Below are 16,236 nucleotides of genomic sequence, written 5' to 3' on the forward strand. Positions count from 1 at the left end.
GTGCAACTACTGTCCTGTTGAATTCGTCCCCATCAGAGTTAAATCGATAGCTTTTAGTTTGCTCTCCTGTATTCAACATATGTTAGAACATTAACGTGTGAGAAAGCAGGACTTTCTCTTTATTTATAGATTACTTCTTGTAATTACATTAAACTGGGTTCTCACAGAAAGCAAAATGCCCAAACTGCAGTCTCATCTCATCCTGGTTGTTTGAAAGTGATTGCTTTGGCACACCGGTCCAAACAAACTCAACCAAGAGTATTAAACCCAGTACTGAATTACACTGTAGAATGCAGAAAGGTGCTAAGGATGAAGCTGCCAGGCAGGAGGAGGAGACGAAGGCCACAGAGGTGGTTTATGGACGTCGTGAGGGAGGACATGCAGAGGAGGATGTTCAGAACAGGGGAAGATGGAGACTAATGATCCACTGTGGTGACTTCTCAAGGAAACAGCTGGGGGAAAAAAAGAAGTTTGCTCACCTGTTTCAGTTGCCTGGTCCCAGTCAAAGTGAAATGAACAGTTGGTTTTACTCCGAACACGTTTGTGTGGATCAGAAAGAAAAAATTTACATTTACATCTTTGGAATTTAGCAGACACTTTTATTCAAAGTGACTTACAGTACTGTGACAGTATATTGTCATAGCAGTAACTGAGGGTTAATGTCCTTGCTCAAGGGCCCAACAGTGATACCCTGGCATTGGTGGGGCTTGAACCAGTGACCTTTTGATTACTAGTCCAGTACCTTACCTGCTAGGCTACAACTGCCCTAAAAAAAGACTTTGCGAAGTGTCATTTTTTTAACAAGAGAAAATGCAATTCTTTTATCCAGAGCACAAAACCTACTAATCTTTTGCAGACTTTTTCAGTGGCCACAAATGACTGAAGCACCCTTGGAGATTTTAAACTCACATTCTTCTTATGTACCATGTAGGACCCTATTTAAAAAAAAGACAACACTCCAAGAAAATACTTCAGGGATGAAGCGCTGGCAACCGAGGCTCATATGAATCAGATTTTATTGGGCAGTGTATTTTTTTTATGACACAGTATTATAGGTCTTGGTGGGTTTTCACCACAGGCAATCACATAACACTGCAGTAATGCAAAGGATGAACTTTGCAGAGTAGGAACACATCTTCTGAGATGTTGAAATAACTTTTCTAGTTCCATAAGAACACTGGGAATATTCATATCCACAGAAAATATTGCAATCTGTTGAAACAATATTATGGCACAACACAATAACATCTTTTCAAAAGAGGTAACAAAACAATCTAGATATACAACATGACAAGGACTCACAGAATTGTTTGTCAGGATTAATCTCAATTGTAAAAAGCAAAAACAGTCTGTTCAAATGCAAGGCTTGGCTTCAAACGTCCAAAAAGGCAAAAATGGGGCGAAAAACAGGTCCGGCAATTGTCACAAAGCAGCTTTTCAAGCAGAATTGCACCCCGTCCACTGTTTTAGTGGTATGATCCGGTCAGTCAGATATACAGTACTTTGTTTTGCAGCTCCTATGTAACACGTTCTGAGACAGTGACCAGAGAAAGAGATTTCCTTTACAGTTTGGCAGCTCACGTTGCGAGTTGAACATATGCCAGTCTGTAGACTGGGTTTGATTTTGCAAGACATCACTGAGAACGAGAAATGAAAGCTGCCAGGTTAATGGCACAGAGTAAAGGGCAGTACCCGGGACAGACAATAATCCAAACTCATGCCCATTCAAACCGTGCTGAGTTTAACCAGGCCTCTGACCGAGTCCTCATGTAGAGAGTCCTGGCTGGCAGGGTTGTAGAAGGGCACTGTGTGGTTGTGGCTTGAACAGGGCAGCATGCCAGGAGGAGACTGGGTCTCATCAGGTGTCAAAAAGTGATGCTGGGCCTCTGAAGAAGCAGGACTTAGAGTTTCAGGTTCACAGCTTAGACTTGGAGTGGAGGCAGGAGGCGTGGGCTGACCCAAAGCGAGCGGAGGACATGGAGCACCAAGAGCCGGCCTCACTGGAACCGATGAGTCGTCAGGCATGATTTGGGAGTCACTTTGCAGCAACGGGGTGGCAGCAGCCTGCAAAATGAATTTTGTGCTCTGAATGCACTGTTGTTGATCACACTGAATAAGATAGAACAAGAGAGAATACGAAGAATAGAAATAGAGAAATAAAAAGATAGACAGATAAAATTAGGTTGTTAGGATGTTAGGTTTAAAGAAAAGCAGAAAATAAAAATGTTAGTACCAAATTATTTATCAAGAGACACAGATTTAAAAATATATTCATTTAGTTTACCCCCATTTGACCCTTAGCACTACGTAGATTCCTTTAAAACCCTGCAGATCATCGAAGAGCATTGAGCAGATCATTGTGATAAAAAAAAAAAAAAAAAAACTAAGTTTAGGGACACGAGTCAACACCAATCCAAGCTTGGCCAGTGAATACACTGAAAAAAGCAGTTATTTTTATAGTGTGAAGTTATTATGATATTTATTGTCTGTTTTTAGTTACAAATTACTTCTTTTCCAACGGTTTGGAAATGGGTTTGTAGATCTTTTCAACTGCTGCTGCTAAGAGGGGAGCCATACGTTCCATAACGGAAGCCGTAGAGAAAGCCACACGATGGCTTTGGCTAAAGAGGGCGAGCCCGTGGATTGGTGCTGCTGGGATGCAATCCGGGTCTTGATCAACCCCGGATGGGTCACCTGAGTGAGGGGGTCTGATGTTGAAAGACCCGAAACCCCCGATGACCCCAGGAACATTACTGATGATGCATCCCAGCGCATCCTAGAGATGTATTTAAAAACCACATCAGTTAGCTGTTTATGATTTTACCAACACTGAATATATATTTCTGTAAAATCTAACTTGTATTTCAGAAGCCTTATTACATTTTTCGTATTGACATTTCCAGAGATGACACATTGTAAGATCTAATTGGCTACAGTTTTCAAAACTTATTTTTCTATATTTAAAACCAAAATTCTTAAGACATCTGTATTAAATTAATATTTAATTATAATTTTATCCCTAGTTATGTCATGAAAAAAAAAGACTTTTCAATTACTAAATGTATTAATACAAAATTGGTTACTACAAAATAATACTGCATAGTGTTTTCTGAATCAAATACAAAAATATTGATCACTTTGTGCTTTATATAGCAAACATAAAATGTAATTTCTGTATAAAAGATGCTGAACAAAGCCATTACAAAACTACTATCTATTATGTTTCACCTTAATTTTACCATAATTAAAGTGCACGTAGAGTTTCAGAAGAAAAGCTGATTTGTCTGGAGTGAACATCAGAGCTTTACTAGAATCCTTTGAGTGTACCTTGAACAAACAGGACCAGCTTAACATTAACATCAGCTAATTTTAGGACAAGTAATGCCTGGTTCACACTACACAATTTTGGCCCTGATTTTCGCTCGGTGACTGGTCGGCGCTTGATTTTCCGGGTCGGGAGCAACTCGGCGTTCGCTCGGCGATCAAAACTCGGCTCTCAGTCGCTAAGTGTGAACTATCCAACAACTCGATCCGACCGGCTCGCCGACCCTATTGCCGATCATGGCTACTGTAGCGGTAATACAGTCTGTATAGGAATGTTTGCAATAAAAATAATTATTTTAATAGTAATTACAAGCTCAGACAAAGATAACAAAAGAAAACAGCATCCCTGTTTTTGCACAATGCAGGAGACACCATTTTGAAAACTGTCAATATCAGACATAATATTCTATTCCTGTACTAAAAAACCTTTTATATGACTGTTTTATATTTAATTAGTTTAAGTTAATTTTCATGTGTGCCTGAGATTAATGCAATGAGATAAGCAAGGAAAGTTAATTTGCACCGAATTTAAAGCAGAATACTGGGCGAATTACGCTAGCCTGCTATTGCTGGGATGCAGGTTTTAAATCCCCAGAGGCGCTATCAGCCGGTTTGGCGTCTACTTACCCAGGATTGGCTGTTTCTGGAAAAGGGGCGGGGAAAGAGGATTGGGGCTGGAATAGATTGGTATCCCGTTTAGACTGTGTTACTGCATTAAGCCAAGTGATTTTGATGAAGCTGAAGCCACGAACCCTCCCCCAGGATAAAGCAAAGCATGAGGGCATTTATACTATTTAAGTTTTAATAAGTAAATAACTTGTTTTGGCACCTGAAAACATATTACCAGATATTTCATAAAACACTGACATGATTGTGGCTTCTTCCACTGATCAGCCATAACATTAAAACCACCTCCTTGTTTCTACACTCACTGTCCATTTTATCAGCTCCACTTACCATATAGAAGCACTTTGTAGTTCTACAATTACTGACTGTAGTCCATCTGTTTCTCTGCATACCTTTTTAGCCTACTTTCACCCTGTTCTTCAATGGTCAGGACTCTCCCAGGACCACCAGAGAGTAGGTTTATTTAGGTGGTGGATGATGACACAGCAGTGCTGCTGGAGGTTTTAAATACCATGTCCACTCACTGTCCACTCTATTAGACATTCCTACCTAGTTGGTCCACCTTGTAGATGTAAAGTCAGAGTCGATCGCTCATCTATTGCTGCAGTTTGAGTTGGTCATCTTCTAGACCTTCATCAGTGGTCACAGGACGCTGCCCACGGGGCGCTGTTGGCTGGATATATTTTTGATTGGTGGACTATTCTCAGTCCAGCAGTGACAGTGAGGTGCTTAAAAACTCCATCAGTGCTGCTGTGTCTTATCCACTTATACCAGCACAACACACACTAACACACCACCACGTCATTGTCACTGCAGTGCTGAGAATGATCCACCACCCAAATAATACCTGCTCTGTAGTGGTCCTGGGAGAGTCCTGACAATTGAAGAACAGCATGAAAGGGGGCTAACAAAGCATGAAGAGAAACATATGGACTACAGTCAGTAATTGTAGAACTACAAAGTGCTTCTATATGGTAAGTGGAGCTGATACAATGGACAGTGAGTGCAGAAACAAGGAGGTTTTAATGTTATGGCTGATCGGTGTATGTATTTGCACACTCATTCTTGCTGCAACAAATATAGGCTTTGTAAGCAGTTAAAGCAATGTTTTATATATAAAACCAAATGACTAAAAAAGCCTTCAGCATTTACAGGAGAGCTAGACCTTCCGGCTGAACTGGAACAAGGAGCCACACAAGCCTCGTTTTGTTGTGGTTTTAAAAGCTAAACCACAGTCTGGCCACAAAGCTCCAAAAATGTCTCATCAGTACTTCTAATGTACGTCACTGACTTTTTTTATTTTGTATTACATAACAACAAAACAGACCAACCAATCAGCTGATCTGCATAAAATAAAGCAACACAGTATAATCTAACATCAACAATAATGTTTTACAGTCATGTTTCATTCATACACCTTATTTGTTCTATATTTGTATGCTGTACATCTCCCTCATCATTTTTTGCACTTACTTATATGGTCACTACTTTGCACTTTTAGTTTTAGTAACTGCATTACACTGGTCTTCCACTTTCTCTGTGAGAATAAAGTTGAATCTAATCTAATCTGAACTAAATTAGATTTCTGGAAAGACCTAAAATCTGGGGTCACCTTATATACACTGATCAGCCATAACATTAAAACCACCTCCTTGTTTCTACACTCGCTGTCCATTTTATCAGCTCCACTTAGGTATTATTTAGGTGGTGGCTGGATATATTTGGTTGGTGGACTATTCTCAGTCCAGCCGTTACAGTGAGGTGTTTATAAACTCCAGCAGCATTTCTGTGTCTTATCCACTCATACCAGCACAACACACACTAACACACCACCACCATGTCAGTGTCACTGCAGTACCTCCACTGTAGTGGTCCTGTGGGGGTCCTGACCATTGAAAAACTAGGCTAAAAGGTATGTAGAGATATGTAAATACTTTTTGTTGTTATTATTTTAATATATTTAAATAAAGAAATAATCATTCTAATTTTAAAATAAAAATGAATGAATATCCTGCAACAAGACATTTATTTGAATAATTACAATTTAAGAAAATTAAATAAATTCTATTAGTGTGACAGGTGCATATTAAACTGACATTAAATATTGAATTAATCATTAATAAGTTAATCTTTTTTTTATTTTTATTAGTACAAATTAGTACATTTTATTACCTCTTAACTTTAATTTGTGAATCCTAAAACAATCTTAGAAACACTTGGTGCAAGGGTAGGTAATTTACCCAGAAGGGGGCGCCTCTCCATCTCAGACATACAGTATGTACACATCCAAAAGCAATTTAGAGCAGTCTGCCAACCTACTGGCATGATTTTCAGAGTTGGAGAAAACCAACTCATTTAACATACATCAAACCTTTACTAACATTACGTGAAGGTGGGGATTAAACCTGGATTCTGTGTTGGGGAACAAACACTATCAGCTGTGCCAATTATGGGTCAAACTGTGGAAACCAGTGAACAAAAAGGGGGTGGAGGGACTGATTCTTGTACATGCACTGTCCTAGTACAAAAAATAGGGTTGCTTGTTTGCAAAATGCCCAGCTGCAAACAATATAATTAATATAGAGGGAAAATGACGTTTCTATGCTTCACTCATTGCTCTTTTCGTTTTGTCTTTTTCTTTTTATACTTGACTAAAGGAACAGTGGGAACAAAACCCATGATGGTGACGGTCACAGCACGACTGTGTTGAATAAAAAGTACAGTGTTTTTTATGTATATGGCTATTCAAGCTTACCATGCGTGTCTGGAACTGAGTGGCACCGTACATTGTAATGCCATTAGTGGGTGGCGCAGACTGCGTAACGTCTGGCTTTACAAAACCTCTTCTGTCAATAAGACTGTGGGGACAAAAAACACACATATTAGGACTGCAGTACTGCAGAAATATTCAACCTTGCTCACCTTATAATGCATTATGGTGATGTTTACAATATTTATTGATCCATATGGGCAACGTTGACATAATTCACTTAAATAATGAGTTTAAATAAAAAAACATTTAGATTTCTTGACAAATGTCCATGCCCACTATTATTTATTCCACAGCCTCAGGACTTGGTGGAACATCCATGATAACCATGATAACCTCTTTTAGGTGATTTAGGTAAGTGCTAACAAAATTCTGACACTTGTGAAATCTTCAGCTAGTCTTCTCATGTAAATCTACCAACGCATTGAGGTGTGATGGCTTCTAAGCTGAACAAAGATTTTCTATTGGATTTAAATCCGGACGCTGAAAAGGCCAGGACTGATTATATTCTAGGACTGATCTCTTAGCCAAGCTTTGGTTGAATTAGAAGTGTACTTGGAATCACTATCTTGTGTTGTGTACCTATTCTGTGGATCCATGATGCCAGTTACATGGCATATTGCCAGTTGCTGCGGCATAAAAACATCCCAGCATCTGCACTCTCCCACCACCGCTCTTGGCCAAGGGAAGAGTATTCTTCTGGTTATCAGACCCACCTTTCTTGACCAAAACAAAATGCTGATCCATATAGCCAAACAGTTCCAGTTTTGAATCATAAATCCGTAGAATTGTGTTCCAGAACTATGAAGTCCTATCAAAATTCCTCCTGGCTTATTTCATTGACCTTTCTTGGTTGAGTTGCGATAGTGATTTTTTTAGGTTTTCACTGAGAGATCTGCCCCAGCCCTCAATCGGTCATCCTGCAAGTTTTTTTTCCAATAACACAGGTTTTTTCTTTGTTGTTCTGATGAGATTGCTAAGGTTTCTGGAAAAAATCATCATCATTCTTCCACGACCATGCTGGTTTGCTACTAAGCCATACATTTGTAACTTGAAGACACTACTCCCAATGGTGTTTTTAGGAATGTTCAAGGTCTTGGAAATATTTTTTTACACCCACTACCTTTTTGATGTAGTGAAATGATCTCCTCTCTCAGCTTTTGTGGCAGCTCAAATACTTTTTAATGCTATTTGGGACAGGACAGATGTATAAACAATTGTCTGTGCTCCTAAACAAAACAGCTGCAATCTGGCCAGCAGGCCAACTAATACCCGTGTTTTTACTGTGTTAGTAACAAACACAGAACAAACTGCAAAGAAAGACGTTAGCCGAGTCTGCCTGATTTAGGACTTAGTGTTCTCTGGTGAAATCTCTTCACTCCTTTAACTGGAAAAGCTCATCAGAACAAGTAGTCCGTTATCAAAGCAGTCTGTAAGTTCCTGTACATTCATGACAATGTACATAACATGCTTTGACACAAAAACTGTAACATTAACATAAAATTATTTATAGAAATACGGTAATCATTTAGACCACCAACAAGTTAACCCCCTAATTACCACCAGGCTTTAATGACTAAATAATTCCTTTTAGCTGCTTCTATTAGGGTTAATGGCTGTAGCTCATTTGTCTGTTCATGACGGATGCCCTTCCTGTCACAACCTTCCTATTGATCCGGGCTTAGGACCAGCAGCGTGGCTCTCACCATTACACCACATGCGCTCACATAACACCAGGCTTTAATAATGAGCTTAATTTATGGGAGGATTAATATCAATATGATCAGCTTACTTAACCCAATCAAAATCAAACACAAGCCAGGAAAACTGGTCAAAACAATGACACATTAGCAAAAAATATCACACCTACACCGATCAGGCATAACATTATGACCACCTTCCTAATATTGAGTTGGTCCCCCTTTTACTGCCAAAACAGCCCTGCAACTGTGATGCTCTGTGTATTCTGACACCTTTCTATCAGAACCAGCATTAACTTCTTCAGCAATTTGAGCTACAGTAGCTCGTCTGTTGGATCGGACCACACAGTCCAGCCTTCGCTCCCCACATGCATCAATGAGCCTTGGCCTCCCATGACCCTGTCGCCAGTTTACCACTGATCCTTCCTTAGACCACTTTTGATAGATACTGACCACTGCAGACCGGGAACACCCCACAAGAGCTGCAGTTTTGGAGATGCTCTGACCCAGTCGTCTAGCCATCACAATTTGGCCCTTGTCAAACTCGCTCAAATCCTTACGCTCGCCCATGTTTCCTGCTTCTAACACATGAAGTTTGAGGATAAAATGTTCACTTGCTGCCTAATATATCCCCCCCACTAACAGGTGCCATGATGAAGAGATAATCAGTGTTATTCACTTCAGCTGTCAGTGGTCATAATGTTATGCCTCGTCGGTGTACTAGAGCTAAACTTCTAAATTTCTTACTCTCGGCACAAATCCTGTGCATCTGTCTTAAGTACACACAAAAGCAAATCTATACAAAGCCTGGGCTGTTCAGAGACCCGGGCCTGCACCAACAGGCTGAACCATTTCTGAATGCTTGCTGAGGTAAAGAATGGCACAGCGAGGTCAAATACAGGAAGGTAATAAAAAACAAACAGCGTTTGTCGTGTTAAAAGAAATTCTATGACCAACACATGGTTCATAGTTCACACTAGACAGCGACTGAACAGGGCATGCCTTAGCCTAGTGGTTAAGTTACTGGACCAGTAATCAGAAGGTCACTGGTTAAAGCCCCACCACTGCCAGGTTGCTGCTGTTGGGCCCTTCAGCAAGGCCCTTAACCCTCAATTGCTCAGACTGTATACTGTAACTGTAACGTAAGTCGCTTGGATAAAGGCCTCTGATAAATGCTGAAAATGTAAATGTAAATGAACAGTTTAGTGTCATTTTACTATCTTCAGTTCTATGAAAGTGATTAAATATCTTTACATGCCTGCTAATAATCTGACCGGTAACAGATAAACTATCGGACTATTGTGGTATGACTGTGGTTTGAGAAATCTGATTAAGCCAAGACTATTTTAGCCCAGTTATCAGGATATTTAATGCTTATTTAATCAGATTTTAGTGGCCAGCACGTCTGAAGAAACATCAGTCCTGTGCCAGGCTGTTATAGTTTGTTCTTAGCGAAGGCACAGAACAGTTTGTATTATAAGTGTTGTCACCATGCTGAGATTAGTGATGAGTAAACAGTACACTTTATGCAATTTAGGATGTTTGCTAGTGATTTTGTTTCTTCAAGCAGCTTGAAACAGTCATTGACAAATTCAAATACAGTGTAGCACAAGACTGACAAAATCAATAAAAACACTGGTTCCATCCAATGTTCAATAAGCTGTTAAAAGTCATTTCTGTCTTGCTATTTTTCTGATGTTCTCTTAAACATAATCTGTTATACTGAAAATCTCTTATGCTTATACTGACACAGCAGGGAAGATAACCAAATGATATATTATTTCAAAAGTACAAAGAAGCTAGACTATTACAAACAAGTCTTGCAAAATGGATAAATTCTCTGGACTTTTAACGGACGTGTGACAATTCAGGAGCACCAACCAATATCATGATGTCAGGGGAAAAAGTAATGGTCTGCTGAAGAAGAGATAAGAAGTGATATGGACTATCTTATAGTTGCGTGTGCGGGGGAATAACATAAGACATGAGGAATGACACGTAGAACATGTGGACAGTGAGCACACAGACACATAAATTATACACACCCACATCAAGTTAACTTTGGTACCTTATATTCATATTAGAATAGGTACTTAGGGCATTAGATTTACCAAGTGCTCTTAAGGGGCACTTTTTATCCAATTGTGACCAAGAAATCAAGGGCCTTAATCTGGGGCCCAACAATTACATGTACATTTTCAGCATTTAGCAGACGCTTTTATCCTTACAGACTTACAGTTGTGACAGTATACAATCTAAGCAATTGAGGGTTAAAGGCCTTGCTCAAGTGCCCAACAGTGGCAACCTGGCAGTGGTGGGGTTTGAAACGGTTTCTGATTACTGGACCAGTACCTTAACCACTACACTACAGCTGCCCTACAGCAATGGCACCTAAAGGATTGGAAGGCTTGAACCAGCAACATTCTTATCAACAGTCTAATACCTTAACTAGTGAGCTGTAGTGCCCTTTCACTAATGGACAAGGCTACAGTGCACTACAGAAACCCTGCATATGCGTCTGATCTCCCATCACGTGAACATCATTTAAATTTGCAACTGTATTGAAATAACATTAAGAATCCAGTGTCCACAGTAGACAGAAAATGCAATGAATTTCCTCATCTCATTTTCATATTACGCTTTATCATGTTCAGGCGGCGAATCCGGTTTCACAGAGAAAACACTGGGTGCAGGACAGGAATACCCAGGACAGGGCACAATCCATTGCAGGGCTTCAAACCCCTGACCCACCCCCACCACACCTCCACTCAGACATAGCCAATCATGTCGGTGCAGTCGCCCAGAGTCGTTAATAACACCGCTTGGATTCGACTGTGGATCTCGGAGGTGGTGGGTTAGTGTAATAGACTGTTGAACCACCCAAGTGTTATTTATATAAAAACTATATTTTATATATTATGAAAAAACCAAGCACTATAAAAATCCTTAGACAATTTAGTCATGAAATCAGACTTATGTGGTTCACGGATGTTTAATCAACATAGTGCCGGAGTGGTTGCAGTTTTTAAACCAACCAACAAGGGCTTCAGCTGAGTGATATGCTATTTCAGAACAGGGGTCAAAAAATAATACAAGATCAGGTGTGGTGAAGCTTAATCACTATGAATAGCAGCAGCCATGCCAGACTTTTGTAAAATAAACAGGAGACCCCGATATATGATTATCTACAAACATACTGCTCACTTAGCTACTAAAACTGAGTGATTAGTTTTATTTTTCTTTAGTAAGACCACAGCTAGCTCACCTGGGAGGGAGAGGTCCACACAGGGCTGCACAGCAGTTTGTGAATATGTTTCCATAGCTGTAAGGATTGTAGTTGTCTTTCAGTCTTTTTGATGACCAAGATCCTTTAATCTAGAAAAGTAAGACAAATTCAGTCTCATTGTGAGAACAGTGTGAGGAATGATGGTTAGGAGGACATACAGAATAAACACCTCAATTTACACTGCAGCAATGACCAATGAAAAAAAATAAAAAAAGATGATTGTAGAAGACATCAATGTCTGCATCTTATAAAGAAACACAATCTGTACAGTGACAAATTTACCTAAGTACGAGTTGTGGGTAGTACTAAAAATGCTGCAATATTTTTACTAAACTAAAACAGATGGGTAACTCAGTGTCCAGCAGCGATAAACTGAATGTTTACTTATTTATTTAATAGGATTTTAGGCCATGTTTTACATTTTGGTTATATTCATGACAGAAAATTTAGTTACCGTTTCAAGATTCACAAGATCCATTAGTTCAGTTGTCAAACACAATCATGGACAATTTAGTGTCTCCAATTCACCTCACTTGTTCGTCTTTGGACTGTGAGAGGAAACCAGAGCTCCCAGAGGAAACCTACACAGACACAGGGAGAACATGCAAACTCCACACAGAAAAGACCCAGACCACCCCACCTGGGGATCGAACCCAGGACCTTCTTGCTGTGAGGCAACAGTGCTACTCACCGAGCCACTGTGTCGCCCTGTTTACTTATTAACTAGCTTTAATTATTTGACACTGTAAACTGCAATGTCTTTTAAAACTTAAACACTAAATGTTGGTACAGCTCAAGCTTTTGTGCTGACGTGTTCATGACATGTCCATTTTGCGATAGCTGCATATCCAACGAATTCATTTTCATTCATTGAATGATAAGATTTGCATCTTTGCTTTAACAAGGCAGTTCTGAACCAAAACAGAACTAAAATAAAGCATAAGAGAAAGAACAGTAAGAGAAAGCCAATTTTCTCCATTTTAAAAATATACATTTGCAAATCTCTATTTGAAAATAAAATTTGTGTAGAGCGGTAAAGATGTAGATGTAAAGATAAAAGTTAGTTGTACTGAGGCCGTAACAAGACGTATGTGCTATAAAGTCAAGTCAAGGTTATACACCCTCACCAAACACAGACCAGCTACATAAACACAACCTTACTGTGTATACAACAGTGTTCATGAGCTGTGAAAATATTTAGCATGTTTCTATATAGGTACATGTACTCAAAATAGACACCACACTCCGTGAAGTGAACATATATTTGGCAAAAAATTGAAAATGTCCCTGCTGGATCCTGTTTTGTGTCTGCTGTCAGTTAGAGCAGGAATAAACATGTTTTATATAAGTGCTTCGTTCACCAGAAACTGAGCACATTCTGCTGCTCATGACAGCATTTCACATAACGCGCGTCAGAAACGCTTTCTGCTGGCTGTGCCACTGAGAGGCGAGCTAGAAAACAATACACAGCACTGACTGACCGTATTGACAGTTTATTCACATGCAGTTTTTTAAAATGTGTTTTAGTTTGAAACAAGAATGCTCTGCTGAAGGTCGTCATTTGTTTCAAATGTAAAACATTATATGCTCAGATCAGTTGTTTAATATGAAGACTTTCTAAAAAGTTAAGGATTTTAACTGGAGGAATCTTCTCAAACAATTCTTTTATATTCTCAACTCTATAAAAATTGTCTCTGATGGCTGAAATTGTACGACATAGTAATAAAATATGTTTGGTTGTTAGGGGTGTATCACAGAATTGACAGGTTGGTGCCTGCTCTCCAACCAGGAGGTGTCGGAGGGTAAGGGCGTCTCTATTCATATGACCGTTCATATGATTTCCCTCAGCACTACTTGTTGCATACTACATAGCAGCACTAGCGCAATGTTGCACGTCTATATTGTTTCATGAAGCTTCTTAATCGCGAGATCTTGGAATACCGTATTCCTTAGCGAGTTCAGTTTAGGGCGCATTTACGTGAGAAGCAACACGCGCTGCACACTTTTGCTGCCATGGCGCTCAAAGCACAAAAAAGCTTCCCATGTGAATGCGCCTTAAGACTTACCACTTTGCTTACATTGGTTAGAATTTGAAGTAAGTTTTGAGTGAATGTGTAGGTTAGAATCTGGGCTCATTCTGTCGTTACTGTAAGTTCGACTTAATGAGTTGTGCCCACCTGTTTTATTTCTGTTATAAGTTTAAGCACTTTGCTTTGTGTATGGAAAGCCATAAACACATGTTGCACTTTGTTTAAGATGGAGCACTTGAGAATTTGATAATATGGACATAAACCCTGTGTACATTTAGTTTTGTGCCATATTATTATGCCATACAGTTTGTTGTTAAAATAAAAGAAGCGTAAATGAGATTCTGAATTAAATTATATGGAGGAAAATTTATCGTTTAGATTAATCGACTAATCGGTAAAATAGTCTATAGATTAATCGATAGAAAAATAGTCGATAGTGGCAGCCCTATGAAAAACAAGCATCAAAGTAGAAATTGTGCACAGTAAGTGACCCTCAAGGTAGCAAACAACACAGCCAGAGCAAAGCGGTTTCGCTGTGCATCATGTGAATGCAGCCTAACATTTTTTTTTACATTGTACTGCTGTAAGTTCTACTAAAGATTTCTGATATGTGCATGCGTAACTTACATCTTCATTGGTGGTCTGATTGGATCCAATCAGGTAGGTGTGGAAACCAGAAAGCCCCACTATTGACCATACAGAGAAGAAACAAACCACCACCTCCAACACAGTAACAAAGGTCAAGGAAGAATTCTCTCAGATATCGGTGCAATGCACTTATAATCACATGGAAAGATTATTCTGCAAGCGCATATACAGAGGACAGAATGAATGAGTCCACACAGGCTGATAATCTCATGATTAACACACTGACCTGTAAAGCTGCCTCAGACTCATTTCTCACCCATAAACCTAATGTGATGGCGTAGAAGCACCAGCAGCAGCAAAAACTGCTGATAAGCTCTAATGTGCTTTTAATCACCAACACACACAAATGCAGTAAATAAAGAACTAAAGGTCATGAACATCTGAGTAAATTAAAATGTGAAAATAAGTTCATTTGAATTGCAGCAAATGTCTAGAAATAAATATTTTTGGTAAAAGAATCTAACACAATAACATAATAGATTCTATAAAAGTATATACACCGATCAGGCATAACATTATGACCACCTCCTTGTTTCTACACCCACTGTCCATTTTATCAGCTCCACTTACCATTCAGGAGCACTTTGTAGTTCTACAATTACTGACTGTAGTCCATCTGTTTCTCTACATACTTTTTTAGCCTGCTTTCACCCTGTTCTTCAATGGTCAGGACCCCCACATGGCCACTACAGAGAAGGTTTATTACAGAGTGGTCGATCATTCATAGCAACCAACCAAAAATATCCAGCCAACAGCACTCCATGGGCAGCGTCCTGTGACCACTGATGAAGGTCTAGAAAATGACCAACTCAAACAGCAACAATAGATGAGCAATCGTCTACCAGGTAGGAGTGTCTAATAAAGAGGACAGTGAGTGGACATGGTATTTAAAAACTCCAGCGGCGCTGCTGTGTCTGATCCACTCATACCAGCACAACACACACTAACACACCACCACCATGTCAGTGTCACTGCAGTGCTTAGAATCATCCACCTAAATAATACCTGCTCTGTAGTGGTCCTGGGAGAGTCCTGACCACTGAAGAACAGCATAAAAGGAGGCTAACAAAGCATGCAGAGAAACAGATGAACTACAGTCAGTAATTGTAGAACTACAAAGTGCTTCTATATGGTAAGTGGAGCTGATAAAATGGACAGTGAGTGCAGAAACAAGGAGGTGGTTTTAATGTTATTGCTGATCGGTGTATAATATATATTATAAAACGGATAGTTCCGGTCCTAAAATCTGATTGGCTGAGCCGCGTTCGAAGCCGTTGTAAAATCCCCGATAAACGCACACCTATGACCCCCTCACATCATTCCATATTAATACACCACTGAAAAGAAAAAGTGAATGTTATGTTCGCCCTCATGTTGCCTAGCAACACTGTTAACGAACTACCTGGGGTCGCGGAAGAATGCTTTTGTAAGTGTTTTTGTAAATAAAAACATTTATAAATTGAACATTGTTGTATTTTATTATATTTTATGTTGACCACCGTTTTATAAAAGCAATAAGCCACTCGAGACACACTTTTATAAAATCTCAGTAACGCACGGTCTCTCGTGGCTTATTGCTTTAATAAAGTACAAACCCTATTTTCAGAAAACGTTTAGACACTGTAAAATGCATCAGGGAAGCTGGAGAAATCTCAGTCCATGTAAGGCAAGGCCAGAAACCACTGCTGAACGTGTGTTTCCGAGTGGAGCTGGGCCTACGGCAACCCAAACCAGGATTAAGTGATTGATTTAAATAAAATAAAAAATGATACGATCTCGGCCCAGTTAAACACCTGCATGGAAAACTTAAGACTGACGTATTAGACTTTATCACTATCAAAACATGAGTTA

At 39.5% G+C, this 16,236-nt stretch overlaps 1 protein-coding gene across 3 annotated transcripts in view; it reads right to left on the reverse strand.

The window, feature by feature from the left end:
* Positions 1-578: 578 nt before the first annotated feature.
* LOC134325462 (palmitoyltransferase ZDHHC14-like) overlaps positions 579-16,236 on the reverse strand; it is a 56,179-nt gene continuing 40,521 nt past the window's right edge. The window contains exons 7-11 of one of the 3 annotated variants that reach the window (XM_063007669.1): positions 14,365-14,467; positions 11,687-11,796; positions 6,707-6,809; positions 3,952-3,998; positions 1,906-2,064 (exon numbers count right to left, since the gene is read on the reverse strand). In XM_063007669.1, the coding sequence (XP_062863739.1) occupies positions 1,998-2,064; positions 3,952-3,998; positions 6,707-6,809; positions 11,687-11,796; positions 14,365-14,467 (430 nt within the window). In that variant the 3' untranslated portion in view covers positions 1,906-1,997. Of the gene's footprint in view, positions 2,110-3,951; positions 3,999-6,706; positions 6,810-11,686; positions 11,797-14,364; positions 14,468-16,236 lie in introns of all 3 variants that reach the window. The other 2 variants (XM_063007668.1, XM_063007667.1) reach the window with 2 other exon arrangements.

This window comes from Trichomycterus rosablanca, chromosome 13 (genome assembly GCF_030014385.1).
Source record: "Trichomycterus rosablanca isolate fTriRos1 chromosome 13, fTriRos1.hap1, whole genome shotgun sequence".
Taxonomy (NCBI): Eukaryota; Metazoa; Chordata; class Actinopteri; order Siluriformes; family Trichomycteridae; genus Trichomycterus; species Trichomycterus rosablanca.